The sequence below is a fragment of the Lontra canadensis genome, unplaced genomic scaffold (assembly GCF_010015895.1).
Source record: "Lontra canadensis isolate GAN:19392208 unplaced genomic scaffold, GSC_riverotter_1.0 scaffold91, whole genome shotgun sequence".
In the NCBI taxonomy this organism is placed as follows: domain Eukaryota; kingdom Metazoa; phylum Chordata; class Mammalia; order Carnivora; family Mustelidae; genus Lontra; species Lontra canadensis.
This window is the reverse complement of record NW_022631085.1, coordinates 283,195-298,268: the sequence shown is the minus strand read 5'-3', so window position 1 is coordinate 298,268 and position 15,074 is coordinate 283,195. Positions and strand designations below refer to the sequence as shown.

The 15,074-nt window shown below is 44.9% G+C and overlaps 2 protein-coding genes across 3 annotated transcripts in view; one reads left to right on the top strand and one right to left on the bottom strand.

Moving 5' to 3' along the window:
- The window catches only part of ACSM5 (acyl-CoA synthetase medium chain family member 5), a 118,219-nt gene that overhangs the window by 33,801 nt on the left and 69,344 nt on the right, over positions 1-15,074 (top strand). The window lies entirely within an intron of this gene.
- Positions 5,516-15,074, bottom strand: part of PDILT (protein disulfide isomerase like, testis expressed) — a 32,458-nt gene continuing 22,899 nt past the window's right edge. For both annotated transcript variants that reach the window (XM_032836167.1, XM_032836168.1), the window contains 5 exons: positions 14,008-14,205; positions 11,466-11,586; positions 8,771-8,949; positions 7,087-7,182; positions 5,516-5,851 (listed from right to left, as the gene is read on the bottom strand). In XM_032836167.1, coding sequence (XP_032692058.1) covers positions 5,618-5,851; positions 7,087-7,182; positions 8,771-8,949; positions 11,466-11,586; positions 14,008-14,205 — 828 coding nt within the window. In that variant the 3' untranslated portion in view covers positions 5,516-5,617. The remainder of the gene's footprint in view (positions 5,852-7,086; positions 7,183-8,770; positions 8,950-11,465; positions 11,587-14,007; positions 14,206-15,074) is intronic.

Sequence of the window (15,074 nt, the reverse complement as noted above, 5' to 3'; positions counted from 1 at the left end):
GCGTTGTTTTTTTTTTTTTTTAATATATATTTTGTAAAGATTTTATTTATTTATTTGACAGAGAGAGAGCGCACAAATGGAGGAGTGGCAGATGGAGAGGGAGAACAGGCTCCCCACTGAGCAGAGAGCCTGATGTGGGGCTTGATCCCAGGACCCTGGGATCATGACCTAATCCAAGGCAGACCCTTAACTGCCTGAGCCACTCAGGCGCCCTGAGGTGGTGCAGTTTTAAGAATTTCGATACCTCTTCCAAACAGCACCCCAGAGAGAGATTTTAAGAATAACTAGTTTAGGAGCACCAGTGTGCCTCAGTTGGTTAAGCATCTGACTTTGGATCAGGTTATGATCTTGGGGTCCTGGGACTGAGCCCTGTGTTGTGTTCCCTGCTCAATAGAGAATCTGCTTGTCTTTCTCCCTCTGCCCCTCCACCCAACCCCTGTGTGTGCACCCGCGCACTCTCTCTCTCTCTCTCTCTCTCAAAGTCTTTTTAAAAAATAAGTAAACTCGTTTAGGATCCCACCATTGTACACTTTCCTTCATCTTTGTCAAAAAAATAAGTGAGAAATCTCATTGCTTACTTTGGCAATTCTCCAACAAAAAGGGAAATCATTATCTCTTCCTTTCTATGTTATTTTTTTTCTGAACTGTCTGTCCTTTTTTTTTTCTTTTTCTTTTCTTCTATAGGAATGTCCCTGCCCCCCCGCCCCTCACTTAAGAAGAAAATAAAAGTTCTTGGGGCACCTGGGTGGCTCAGTGGGTTAAGCCGCTGCCTTCAGCTCAGGTCATGATCTCAGGGTCCTGGGATCGAGTCCCGCATCGGGCTCTCTGCTCAGCAAGAAGCCTGCTTCCCTCTCTCTCTCTCTCTCTGCCTGACTCTCCGTCTACTTGTGATCTCTGTCTGTCAAATAAATAAATAAAATCTTTAAAAAAAAAAAAAAAAAAAGAAGAAGAAAATAAAAGTTCTTAATTTTCTTTTTCTCTCTTTTGGATGGCGAATATCCCTTTTGGTTGGTGCATATGAGGCCCCGTCTAAACTGGAGTCCGGTGTCTTTAAAGGATTAAAATGGAGGCTCGAGGTGGCTCCTGGAATTGTCTGGGCAAAGGCTACAGGCAGGAATATGGGGCATTTGTGTTGGAGACTATTCATCAGTCTAGTAACCACATTTTTCTAGTTTTGTATTTGATGTTTGTACATCTTGGGGCTTTACTGACCCTGGAGGGATTGTCCCCTCTCAGGCTAACTAATTCCTAGAGATTGCAAACAGCGGGCTAGAGATCTGCCTTTCATATGCAAACGAACCACTCAGAGCCCAGCACCCACCCCCACCCCCCAGCCCTCCTTTGCTAGGGCTTTCACGCTCAAGGCCACTGTTCCCTGCCCTCATCACCTCAGGGCCAGACACCAGACAACGAGAAGCATTCCCTCATCCCAGGACCTACTGAAATTATTCAAACTATCCATCCTAAACCTGGTTGCCCTGCTTCTCCTTTTCCCTCCCATGGAAACCTCAAGAAAGGTTCTTGCTCATGGCTCCCCCCTCCCTTGGCCTCCTGAGTGACCTTGGTGCTTCTTCATGTGCCCCCTCCTCTTGGGATCTGGGAATCTAATCAACTATGTTTTCAATGGCATTCATCTTCTCATCTGTTAGCCTTGCCATATCTGAATAATAATAACAAAACTACATTTTAAAACAACAAGCATCACCTGCCCTCAACAGAGCTGGAGCATCCTGTGGTATTTCTCTATTTGGTTGTTTTTCCACTCTTTCTTGAAAACCCCTACCGTCTCCCAGCCCCACACATTTAATGACATCATGGCATTTTCCCTGGAGTCACTAAACATTGCTTCCCTTTCTGTCCCTGGACTCATCTTCCACATCTCCTCTCCTGCCATTATGAGAGCAGCTTCCTTCTCCCTGGGCTGATAACCTTTCTCCCTCACCTTCACCTACCCCTTCCTCCTATAACTCTTCTCAGAGGCACTTGAAGTATTCTCATCTGCTCATCCCTTCTTTTTTTTTTTTAATTATTTTTTTCTGCTATTCCCTTCTGTAGAAACCTTCCTTTAACCCCACACTCCCTCCAGCCACCATCCTATTTTCCATCCTTTCATCGCCAAACTTCACAAAAGATTTATTTGCACACTTTCCCCTCAGATTCACACTGATACACGTCCTGAACGGCCAGCTCCATTGACATTGCTCATGAAGATCACTAAAGACATCCATGTTGCTATTCAATCACTTTTTTTTTCATCTTACTTGCAGAAGAGTAGCCAAAAAATATTTTTCTTTTTTTTAATTTCTTTTCAGCATAACAGTATTTATTGTTTTTGTACCACACCCAGTGCTCCATGCAATCCGTACCCTCTCTAATACCCACCACCTGGTTCCCCCAACCTCCCACCCCCCACCCCCCACCCCTTCAAAACCCTCAGATTGTTTTTCAGAGTCTATAGTCTCTCATGGTTCACCTCCCCTTCCAATTTCCCCCAACTCCCTTCTCCTCTCCATCTCCCCTTGTCCTCCATGCTATTTGTTATGCTCCACAAATAAGTGAATTTGTTTCTGAACAAACCTTACTTTACTCAGTTTATCAGAAGTTTCCATCTTCTTGGAATGCTCTTCCCCTCTTAACTTTTAAACACGGGTAAGAAACTTATCTTAATAATCTCAACTGAACAGCTGTCACTGAGTGCCTCTCTTGGGTCAGAGACTATGCTGAATGCTTTTACATTTAGTGTCTCAGACAATGAGGCCCAGCAACACATTCCCAAGAAGATTGTAGTTCAGAAATACTGAATTGCTTCCCTGAGATTACCCAGCTAGCCTGTGGTAAATCCATACTACAGCCCTTAATCTTCTTCAGATTTTCTCCTATGATGCATTGCACTCCTTGGGGTAAAAAGCATTCTGTGCTCAGCCATGAGACGTAAGTGGTTTCAGGTCTTTTTTTGAGAGACTGAAGCTAAGGTGTGGAGAAATTTGAAAAACTAACCAAACAGAATAGAAAGGATTTTTGTGAGAGTGGTGTATGCTGGAGGGGGTAGAAAATGAGCCAAGGGAGACAACTCTTCAGACAGAAGGGTCATCCCTGGCCTTACCTCCAACTGTTTTTCCCAACCTGAGCCCCCACTTCCCGAGGCCTCAGACAGATGCAGGACCTGCAGGTAGCACATGCATTCTCTGGCTGGTGGCCAGTCGGGGACTCTGTTCCGTGTGATTTATTCCTAGCAGCCTGCCCCCATAAACCCCTCCTTTGACCAGCAGCCACATAGCCTTAAGGCTGAGGCAGGTGAGCCTCACACCGTGTCCTGAATACTAACACCTGCCCCTGTCGGGGCATTCTGGCTCAGGTGAGTTCCAGGCTGTTCCTGCTTCATCTGGATGTGGACAGGCCAGGTTTAGGGGTGGGAGAGGGAGGCCTAGGAGCTGGATCCAGAGGATTGAAGGAATACAAACAGCCTTTCTCTTAGATGATAGGTGGGAAGTGGAAAGTCCTACTAGACGATTTGTAGAGACCTTGGTCTGTAAAATAATACCCCTTTTTTCAAGAGGAGCTCTTTTATCACTTGGCCAAAACGTTTGTTACAAATCAGCCCCATGAATCTGTGGTCAGCTGAATGGTGATTTTCCAGTATGTCTGTCCTAATCTCCCAGCAGCTGTGAATGGTTCCTGACGTGACAATAGGGACCTTGCAGTATGATTTAAGTTCAGAGAATCGTGATGTAAGTTTGTCTGGGCAGGCCCATGAGCTAAGGAATGCAGGCAGTTTCCAGCAGCAAAAGGCAAGTCAAGGGATTCTTCCACAGGAAACCAACCCTGATGACACCTTGACTTTAGCTCAGTGAAACTGACTTCTGATTTCTGGCCTTAAGAGCTGTAAGAAGGTTGATTACTTTTTGAGCCACGAAATTTGTGGCTATTTGTTAGAGCAATAATAGGAAGCTAATACAGAGTCTAATTTGTGTCTCTAGGCAACACTGTCAGTGCCTCCCCCTTTTGGGATGACAGTGAAATCATGTATCTCAGAGATGGGGTGCTGCCTGATATGAAATTTCATTTGCTCTATGGATACTTATTTACTAAGCATCTAGTGTGTCTAAGCAGTGTTTTAAGTATTGGAAATACAGTGGAACAAAATACAACAAAATAGCTGATATATCAGCTCCCCAGGGACTTACCCCCCAGTGGGGGAAGCAAGTGGTATATTAGTGCACAGCAAAATAAGATGCTTTCAAATATTGGTATCTGAGAAGGCCTCTTTGAGGTGGTGACATTTGAACTGAGGTTTGAAGGATGAAAAAATACATCTGCATGAAGATCTGTGGGAGTGTACCGCGTGTGCATTTAGGCAGAAGTAAAACCATGAGGAGAGATAGCACTTGAACTATTCAAAGAATAGACAGGAAGCATGGCTCGAGCCTAGAAAGTGAGAGGGAGAGAGGAAAAAGTAGAAGAGATCTGTGGGGCCAGAACTTTCCAAGCCTTGAAGGCACATTAAGGAGACTGAATCTTACTCTAAAAGCAGTAAAGATTCCATTATACTGTTAAAACGGGTAGTGTTGCAAGTCTTCAAGACTGTGGCTTTTTTTTTTTTTTTAAGATTTTATTTATTTATTTGAGAGAGAGAGACAGTGAGAGAGAGCATGAGCAAAGAGAAGGTCAGTGGGAGAAGCAGACTCCCCACGGAGCCGGGAGCCCGAGGCCAGCCGAGATCCCGGGACTCCGGGATCATGACCCGAGCCGAAGGCAGTCGTACAACCAACCGAGCCACCCAGGCGTCCCAAGACTGTGGCTTTTTAAAAAGATAATTTCAGCAACTTTATGGAATATGGATGTCGGGTGGGCAGGGATGTACAGAGTAACAGTAGAAGCACACCATTCCAGGAGACTTCCAGGGCTGAGAATGGTAGGTGGTGGTGGAGGGGAAATGGGTGGAGTCATCCTGAGATAAGGGAGGTGTGTCACTGGATGGAAGCGGGTGGAGCCAGTGCAAGTGGGTGGAGTCACACCAGTTGGTGGGGTTTCTTTTAGGGTAGTGAAGGAAGGGACTTGAGCATTATGCTAGCAGTTTGGTGCTTAAGAGAGTGAGTCACTTACTGAGATATAGAAGACTGGGGAATTGTTTGGGGCTGGATCTCTTTCTTACTGTCAAAATGAAGCATAAAGAAATCAGTCCCCACCCTGGGGACTGCAACCTAGTGGAGGTAGTGTGTGCATAGTGGTTAAATGCAGTCTCTGGAGTGAGAGTGCCTGGGATCATATCTCAAGGGCTTCCTAACTGTGTGATCCTCACTAGTTGCCTAACATTTCTTTGCCTCAGTTTCCCCATATGTAAAATGGGGATAATGAAAGTGATGTGAGAATTGCATGACTGAGCAGCATGTTGTAAATAATCATTAATTGTTGCAGTTATGGCTTTGCTCGCAACCCTGTACAAATTTCAGACCAAACAGCTCTTCTAAGGCAGCCCCAACCAGGAAAAAGAAGCAATGAGTAGAACAGGGCCAAAGACATTCAGGAGTTTTTAATCATCCAGCTTCCACCACCCCAATGATATATAATTTTTTTGGAGTAGATTCCCCTTAGAAAATGGCTCTGGGCTTTGAAGAAGCTACAGTTCTTCCTTGACTTTTGGTTTCTTCTCTTGTTTTGGAGGTCCCTTTGGCTTAGCCACCTTCTCCTCCTCCTCAGCTGTTTCCTTCTGTCCAGCTGTCTCTAACGGCACTGTCACATTCTCCAGCTCGGGCAACTTCTGGTCAGGTAACTCTTCTTTGATAAAAGGTACCTTCTTTTCCTCAGCTAATGCCTCCTCTTCGGTCACTTCACTTTGTTCAACAGACAACAGCTATTCAAAAAAAGAAAGAAAGACAGAAGGGAAGAAATAGGATAAAGAAATAAAGAGGCAAGAAATATGTGATAATTGTGATTGTAATTACCAAACCTTCTTTTCTGGGAAATACCCAGAGAGAGACACTTGAGGATCAAAGGCCCATTTGGCTTAGGTGAGGAAATTCCCAGCCATGGTTTTGCCTCTCCAGAAATAGGGCCTTTGAGAACCCCATTTCTCCACTTGAAGGCCACAAGTGTGGGTACCCCAGGTCTAGCTCCAGGGCTAGACGTGTGACCCAGGCCTCTCATGAACTCCCTATCCAGGACATTTGCTAGGACTATGAAGAAATAGATGCCTTCTCTTCTCTTCTCTTCTCTTCTCTTCTCTTCTCTTCTCTTCTCTTCTCTTTTCTTCTCTTCTCTTCTCTTCTCTTGCAGAGAGAGAGAGAGGGAGAGAGAGAGAGAGACCACCACACAAAAGCAGGGGGAGAAGCAAGCTCCTCAATGAGCATGGAGCCCAAAGCAGTGCTCCATCCCAGGACCCCGGGATCATGACCCAAACAGAAGACAGAGGCTTAACTGACTGACCCATCCAGGCACCCCAGGTGCTTGTTTTCTAAGCTGGAAGGATATTAGCTTAAAGCTGTGGGGCCATCTTTGACCCTCCATGGGGAAGTGACTGAGAATAAAGCCAACATAGAGGAAAGCAGAGAATGGGGAGACAGAAAATGAGTTTGATCCCCTGGATCCACCTGATGTTCTTACCAGTTATATGGATTAAGTTCCCATTGTTGCTTAAACCAAAAAGTAATGTTTCGGACATTTGCAACTGAAAGGGTTCTAACTAGTATAGATGGCACCTTCTTGCAGATGGCCTCACTGAGGCCTGGATGGGGTTGGGGATTCTGAGAGGATGGGGATGGTTATCCAGCCATCAGGAAAATAATGCCAAAGAGGTGGATCCCATCAAGACATCTGGTTACCATCTCAGGAATGGTGGACCCAGGGAAGCAGCCTTAGGAGACCTCACAGCCTTTCCTTCTGTTTCTAAAGTCTGCTGTTTCTGCTTCCTTGCAGTAAGTGCCCTTGAAATAAAATCATTTAGAAGAGGTGGTTGTTCACCTGTAGTCAGTGATCACCAGAGAGCACAAGATTATTGGACTCTTGACACATTCTTCCCTAGTTAATTGAGTTCTTGATCAGTTCTTGTGTGGAACAGAATAATCCTGGGTATTGCCGTTTTTGCCTTACCTCATCCTCATCCTCATCCTCAATCCTTGTCTTGATTTGACTTTCCAGGAAGTCAGAAAAGCCCCTCAGGGTATGTTCTCCTGTGTACAGTACAGCCTAGAAAGAAAACAGAACAAGGTCACAACAGTAGCCTCTTCCTGCAAGGTATTCAGGGATTGCTACATAGGATAAATCCAGGGTCAAATTCCTAACAACCTGAGTACAGTGAGCAGGTTCCTTAGCCTCTCTGAGCCTCCGTTACTATGGCTCTAAGATAAGGGTAATAAAAATTCCTCTGTCATTGGCTCAGGGACTTCACAGCCACACTGTCAGGGCTCAAACCCTGTGTAACCTATGACTCCGTTTTGCTATCTAAAATGTACAGATGATAACATTATCTATGACATAACGTTATTATGAGAATTTAATGAGCTACTATATGAAAAGCACTTAAAACAGTGCCTGACTCACAGTGAGTGCTGTATATAGCTGTTTTTACTGTTATCATTAAAAAAGACTAGTTATGGGACGCCTGGGTGGCTCAGTCGGTTAAGCAGCTGCCTTCAGCTCAGGTCATGATCCCAGCGTCCTGGGATCGAGTCCCACATCGGGCTCCTTGCTTAGCAGGGAGCCTGCTTCTCCCTCTGCCTCTGCCTGCCACTCTGTCTGTCTGTGCTCACTCTCACTTCTCTCTCTCTGACAAATAAATAAATAAAATCTTAAAAAAAAAAAAAAGACTAGTTATTATTTTACAAAGCATCTGATACATGATCATTGCGCAGCCATCCCTAGTTCCCTTTTGTCTTTCAGTCTTTAAGAAGATTATGAAGCTGCTTACTGCTCACTAGTTGTCTACACTCCTCTTCAGATAATGGAAGATCTGTGACAGCTGCACCACAGCACCCTCTCAACTCAGCCTCATTTTCCACGACTCCCCCACATGCACGTTCTGTACCAGAAGGATGGCCTCTTCTTCACAACACTGTGGCCACCCTTTTGCCCACCTTCTCATGCCTGTTGCAATTCTGCCTATAGTTCATACCCCTCTGCAAATCTGATTTAAATCTTCAGCATTCTTTAAAATCCCATGTCTGCATGGAATATCTGCCCTCCAGAATCTGTCCCCTTCAATTCCAGTTGCAAGTGGAGGTGGGCCCGCATCATGACTTCTCTCCCACTCTCAGTCATACTCCTGTTGGGGCAGGAATCTTTGCTTGCAGTGCTTTGATGGATACCCTTCCCTACATGCCAGAGCAGCACAGAGAGTATGTTCCATGGCACTGGCGATGCTTGGTGATTGTGACACTGGTGTGTAAAAGACATTGACCTGTTTTTCTATCATGTGGTCTTCCCTCTTCTCATAGCACCCTACCTCCAATATTCACATGGAGATTCCCCCCAACCTTATTCCAAATAGTCTGGGTAGAGCTCAGCCCCAGTATCAGAGGGAACCACATCTTCCTGACAGCAATGACTAAGTCAGAGAAGAGCAGCTGACCCAAGTGGGACCCAATTCTGCAAGTCTTGGGACTTTGGGGGAAGCTAATGGAGAGCATGCTTCAAATTGAACATGAGAGGATAAGGGGGGCTGGAGCCGAGAATGAAGCTGATTTGGTAGAAGGCAGAGCTGGAGATCAGGAGAAACTGGGTCCATGATAATAATATAACGATATTTCCGGGTATGTAGGTCCCAAGAGCCCCTCACTTGTTGAGAGTTGATGGGGAAGAGCCTGAAGAAGGGGTACCGGTCCAGGTACATCAGCTGAATGTCATTTGCTGTGATGTCCATCTTTGCAATGGTGACTGTCGAGTGGTTTTGATACTTTCTGCCCAAGTCCTCCAAAACTGGGAACAGTGCCTTACACTTTTCTGACCAGGGTGCATCTGGAAGAGAAGGGCTGTTGTGTAAGCTCACACTAATAAAGACTGAAAGCCAGTGCTACCCCAGAAATACTGTCACTGTGTTCTACTAATGGTCCTGCTATTTCTGCAAATTGCATTTATTCCTTCTTTGAATACTATATTACTTATTTTACATTTCAACCACAGTACCTGGTCATTATTAAATCAATTAGAAAAAAATTAATCTAGTCCCCTCTACCCAGACACTAATATTTTTAGCAGGCTAGGACATTTTCTTCTATTTTTTTTTTTTTAACATAGCTTTCTACTCCAGGGGTGCCTGGGTGGCTCAGTGGGTTGGGCCTCTGCCTTCGGCTCGGGTCATGATCTCAGGGTCTTGGGATAGAGCCCCATGTTGGGCTCTCTGTGCAGCAGGGAGCTTGCTTCCCCCCCCACCCCGCCTGCCTCTCTACCTACTTGTGATCTCTCTGTCTGTCCAAAAAAAAAAAAAAAAATCTTTAAAAAACCCCAAAACAAAAAAATGGCTTTCCACTCCAGTTGAAGGAAAAAGGAATGTGCTAGATGATTCCTCATGTTCTACCAGAAATTGTGTGTGTGTGTCTGTGTGTGTGTGTGTGTGTGTGTGTGTAAGAGAGAGCATGCACACACAAGAGTTCCAGCAGAGGTTAAGCTCACAGCCCAAGGTCACCCAGGTAATTAAGCAGAGAAGTGGAATTTGAAGTCAGGCTGCTTTGACTTGTGACCATTCTACCACCCTGCCTTTTAGTCCTTAGGGACCATTCCTTTAGCTTTGAATCAGGCCCTCTGGAGAAAATCAGGGACGAGCTCTAACCTTCCCTGCTTATCAACCCCTTAAAGTTTCTGGCTCTGTGGGAGGGGTGGCCTCAAGGGCCCCGACACTCTGCATTTGGATAATCATCCCTCCATTTACAAACCAAGTGCCTCCCTCACCATCTGTTCTCCCCGCAGCTCCCCTGGAGCCGGATGGGCCTGGGTTGGAGTGGGAGGGGGGGCAGGGAGATAATGTTCACAGCCCCAGGGGGCCAATCTGACAGGTCTGCTTCCAAGAAAATGAGGCTGCTTTTGCCTTTTACCAGAATCAAATAGGCATTCTCTTAGCTCTGTGTCAGTTAAGTATAGAAAAGTGGCCCCGCCTCTTATCTATTGCACTTAAAGGCAATAGATCATGGTTATTCCATCATATGGCCCTTAAACACCTCACCCTGTGGATGAGAGTCCATTTCAGTGAGTTTTTTAAAGGCGTGCATGATGCAATGCAGCCCTCAGGAAGGAATGGCATCAGAGCTTGATTGGAAGTTTTTGCCTTCCAAGTTACTTACTGTGGGACTTGAGGTAATTAATCTTTCTGCGGCTAAGTTCTTTGATTTGTATCATGGGGAAATCTCCTGGACCTTCCTTAGAGGCTTGTTTTGAGGAGGAAATAAGAGCACGTCTGTATACAGCCAACTCATGCCTGGCTCATTGTGGGTCCTCCATAGATGGTAAAATACAAGAGATTTCTGAATAACTTCAGTGTCATCCTTCTCTGTGTCTCAGGGTGGGAGAGAGGTCCCTGGCTCTGGCTCTCATGTGCAAATCAGAAACAGAGAAAGGGCAGTAGTCCTTAGGCAAGCAGTGAAAGTAATTACAACAATAGGAATAATAAGAACTGTCATTTATCAAGTACTCAGAATATGCCAGACACTGCTAAGCCCTTTACCTGCATGATTTGTCTTCAGTTTGGCCACACCAACTCAGGTAGGTTCAATACGGGCCATTTGACAAGTTACATAAAGCCAGAACTGCTATTCTGTCCAGCAATGACCAGCCAAGGCACTGGGGTCAGGCTGTCCAGACTCCAATTCCAATTCTAGCACTTACTCGCTGCCTGACTTTGGAAGTTTCTTCACCTCCCTGAGACTCTATTTCGTCCTGTGCAAAGTGGGAGCAATAATAGTAGCTACTTTCAAAAGTATGTGATGAGGGGTGCCTGGGTGGCTCAGTTGGTTAAGCGACTGCCTTTGGCTCAGGTCCCGATCCCAGGATCCTGGGATCGAGTCCCACATCGGGCTCCCTACTCAGTGGGGAGCCTGCTTCCCCCCCTCACCTCTGCCTCCCTCTCTGCTTACTTGTGCTCTTTCTCCCTCTGTCAAATAAATAAATAAAATATTTTTTAAAAATTATTTAAAAAAAAAGAATGTTGTGAGGATTAAATGAGATAAAGTATAGAATGGCTCAGCAAAAGGCCTGGTATACCATAGCATTGAATCAGTGTTAGCCATTAGCATTATTATTGCTATAGAAACCACGGGACTGGATTATATGGAAGGTATTCCATATGTTCCAAGAATTGAATTTTCAGGGAGAGTTGAATTGTAGCTGATAGCATCTTGATCCAATCCCTTTAGATATTTGAAGACCATCCTTGGCATGGTGTTTTGATAGATTTTGGAGATTTGGGGCCCCAGAACTCAGGAGCAACACTTGAAAGGTAATGTCTGGGCCATGTCTTCTATGGCCTCTGCAGAGATACTTACAGAACATCACAAATACATCCCTTTCCTTGTCAAAGACCACTACGTTGAAGTTCTTCCCAACGAGCTGCTTAACTGGCCCCTGGTCCCAATATTTTGGAATGTCTTCACTGGACTGATGTTTCTAGGAAGCAAATTTGAGAGGTCTAACAGTCTCCAGAAAGGGGTTGGTAGTTGAGGCTCCCTGCCCTGATGGGAAACAATGAAAAATTTTCTCTTGTTCTTGCAACTACTTTGGGAAAGAGTTTGAAGTGCTTGATGTCCAGCCTGAATTATTCAGGGCAGATTGAGAGATCAGAGGGTGGGGAAGAGGCAGGGCTTCAGGCTGGGATGAATTCTAGCATTCCAAATACATGATTCTTGAGATTCTTAGATGAGAGTGGGGTTCATGTCTTCAATATCTTAACTAGTTTGTCCCTCCCTCCCCCCAAAATTTAGCTGTTCCCAATTACTTCAAGAATCAAATGCAAGGTAATTTACATGACCTATAAGACCTTTATCACACTTTGGCTCCTACCAGTCTCATCAAGTTCATTACCATTCTTTCCTTGGTATCTTCAACTATACTGATCTTCTATTTCCCCAGAGGGCTAGGCTTCTACCTCAGGCCTTTGTTTATGGTCTTCCCCACTCCTCATTCCTGCTCTCTGTTCTCCTTTCCAGTTAACTCGGATTTACAATAATTCCCTCATCCCCATAGCAGCCTCTAGAAATGACTTGAAGATTCATTTTGAGGGAGCATAAAGGAGGGTGGAGGCTGGGCATGGTTGATGGGAAATGATGAAAAAGATGGAAATTAGAAGTGAGCCAGACCAGGCATTGACAACTTGTGTCATGTGAAAGGTGCTCATCTCTATTGCAAGAGCATGGGAGTATGTGTTGGCCCTTGAGGAGGAGACAGACACCTCCTGAGGTAAACTAGTAGGAAGGGAGAGAGAATGGGTAGAGCTCTGGGTAGGTTTGTAGATGTGGTGATGGAAAATGAGAGACCCCTGTCATAATGATACATGGTCTTATACTCAGCTGAGACTGAAAGTAGGAATAGGGTATGAGGACAAAGACACTCAGATTCAGAGAATGAACACACTAAGAGAAATTTATATAGAGATGTCAGGACATTTCAAAGAGCCCCTGGGAGATTTGTGATTTCATGAGGCCTGCCTCAGGGTGGTATTCTTTTTCTCTAGCCTTGGCCTGGAAGAAGTAGGGACATTAAGTGGGTTCAACCAGAGTTGTGATTTTGCCTTGTAAATTCTACAGGGTATAAAGAAGTAGAAGGTAGATTAAGGAATAAAGGGATAAAGAACTTAAGGGAATCATCAACAGAGCTATGAACCATGGAATCCAAGTTCATGAAGGAAGGCAGAAAAGAGTTTGTGAAAGGAGATCAGGAGATTGGAGCCCATGAGAAAGGTAAAGAATTGTAGCAATGTGGATATTAGAAAAAGGAATTAAGAGGATGGGGAGCTTGAAATCAGATTTTCAGAGGGACTGCCATCTGTAGTGTGTGGCCACAAGAGCAGGTGACTGGGATGGCTTGGACACACCAATTATGAATGGAGAGAGAGAGACCAGGGTTCTGGATGCTGGCATCTCTGGAAATGATGGCAGAGAAGGTCTGGAGGGCAAGTCTGCAATGAGGAGCTTAAGTCTCCCGATAGTGAAAGGGACATGATCAGAGGACAGCAATGGAGGGAGAGAGCAGGCGATCCAAAGTCCAACTGCATGGGATCTGGGGTTTTGAAGGTAGGAGGAGGAGAAATGACATGGAAAATACTAGCCTCACCACTTGGCTTGTGATGATGTTGTGCATCAGAGAAAAAAATGGCTTTCACTTGAGAAGGTGTATCTGTGCAGGAATGGACAGAAGGTAATGGGAATCCTCAGTGGGAAGCTGACCAAACATTCTGGTTTGCTTGGAAAGTTCCAATTTATTCCTGTTGTTCCAGAATACTTTTAAAAAATGCACACCCCCACCCATTAATCTCAAAAGTGGTTCCATTTGGAAAATAAAAAATACAGTCCCCTAATTCAGCAGGGTGGCTGGGGGACATTGCAGATGCTACATAAACAGCAGGAGATACTGTTTTATGTCTGGTCCTGCTACAGACTCTCCTTCCTTTTAGCAAAACAGGCTCCTTTCTAACCTCCCAATAAGAGGCACATAAAATCTTTGAGGCTAAATCCTGATTGCTTAAATATTTCCCCACCCTATCTCCTCTCCGATAAAATCCATCTATCCTTAAATCTTTCGTAAGAGAGTCTGAAAGGAGGAAAAGTGTCTCCTTTCAGAGAACGTTGGCCCTGGGAGCTCCTGCATTTCAGTTCTGAAATGCCATTCAAAATAAAAAATTATTGGTGGAATTGTTATATGGTGGAATTATAGAGTCAGGACAGGTCAAAGGTGAAAAGATTGGAGATGGAGAGATACAGGTATTTCCCCACTTTGAACCACGAGATTCTGCCTCCCCATTCAGATGACCAAAGCCAGCAAAATTACGCAGTTTTGAGGTTCTGAGTAAATCTTGTCCAAGAACAAACTTACCTTGGCATTTCTATTCAGGAAGCTGTGGCCAAATTTCTTGAGGTTTTCATAGGTTATCTCCTCAGAAGGCATTTTGTACCTTGCGTCAGAGCTTAAGTTTAGGATTTGTACACATGGGATATTAGCCTCTGTGATCCTGAAGTATTTCAAGATCTGTCCGTTTCTGGGTTCATCTGCATTCACAAGGATGAAAAGGATCTGCCAAATCAAATAAAACCTGAGTCTCTCTCTGGGATTGGAGGCCATGAAAAGGGTAAAGATTGAAATTAGCTAAGGAATCCCTTACGGAAAGAAATCTGGGAAACCTTGGGAGAGCCCTAAGGGAATGCGAATAGCAGGGTCTATGGCTATTTCCATCTGAAAGACAGAACTACTTTCTATGGGGCAGGGGCAGCTCTGTGCCCCAGGGCACAATCAGAGGTCAGCCCCCAGCCTGGTTTCACCATCCTTGTGCAGGGTCCCATCCACACAACCATAGGAAGTCAGGAGGTCCTAAGCTTTCATCCAGGTCCTTGGACAAAACAGTAATTGACCTTCTCTGTGCTTATTTCCTTACCCATATGGCGGTGATTATAAGAGCACCCACCTTATAGGGTCACTGAGAGAATTAAACAGGACAATGTGTATAAAAGCTTGGTTTGATACGGGGAGGTAAAAATGCTCAATATATGTCAACTCATTATTATTCTAGATTATTCTTCTCTCAAGGAAATTCATGACTTCATTCACTTGCCATTTAACAAGTATTCGCAGAGTACCTGCTGGGCATTTTGCGAAGCACTGGTGATATAAACTGCCCAAGGCAGATAAGATCTGCCCTCATGGAGTTTATGTTCTAGTGGAAAAGACACACAACAAAGGAGTAAACAAATTAATAAATTCAGATAGCAATGAGTGTTAATTCAGTAAAACAGAGCCCCGTGATAGAGAATGACCATACAGGTGCAATGAGGTTAGAGCCCAGTGTTAGGTAGGAGGGTCAGGAGTATCTAAGGTGGTGATGTTTTAGCTGGGGCCTGGCTGATCAGTTAACAAGTCAGGGGAACATTGAATCAGGCAGTGGAAAC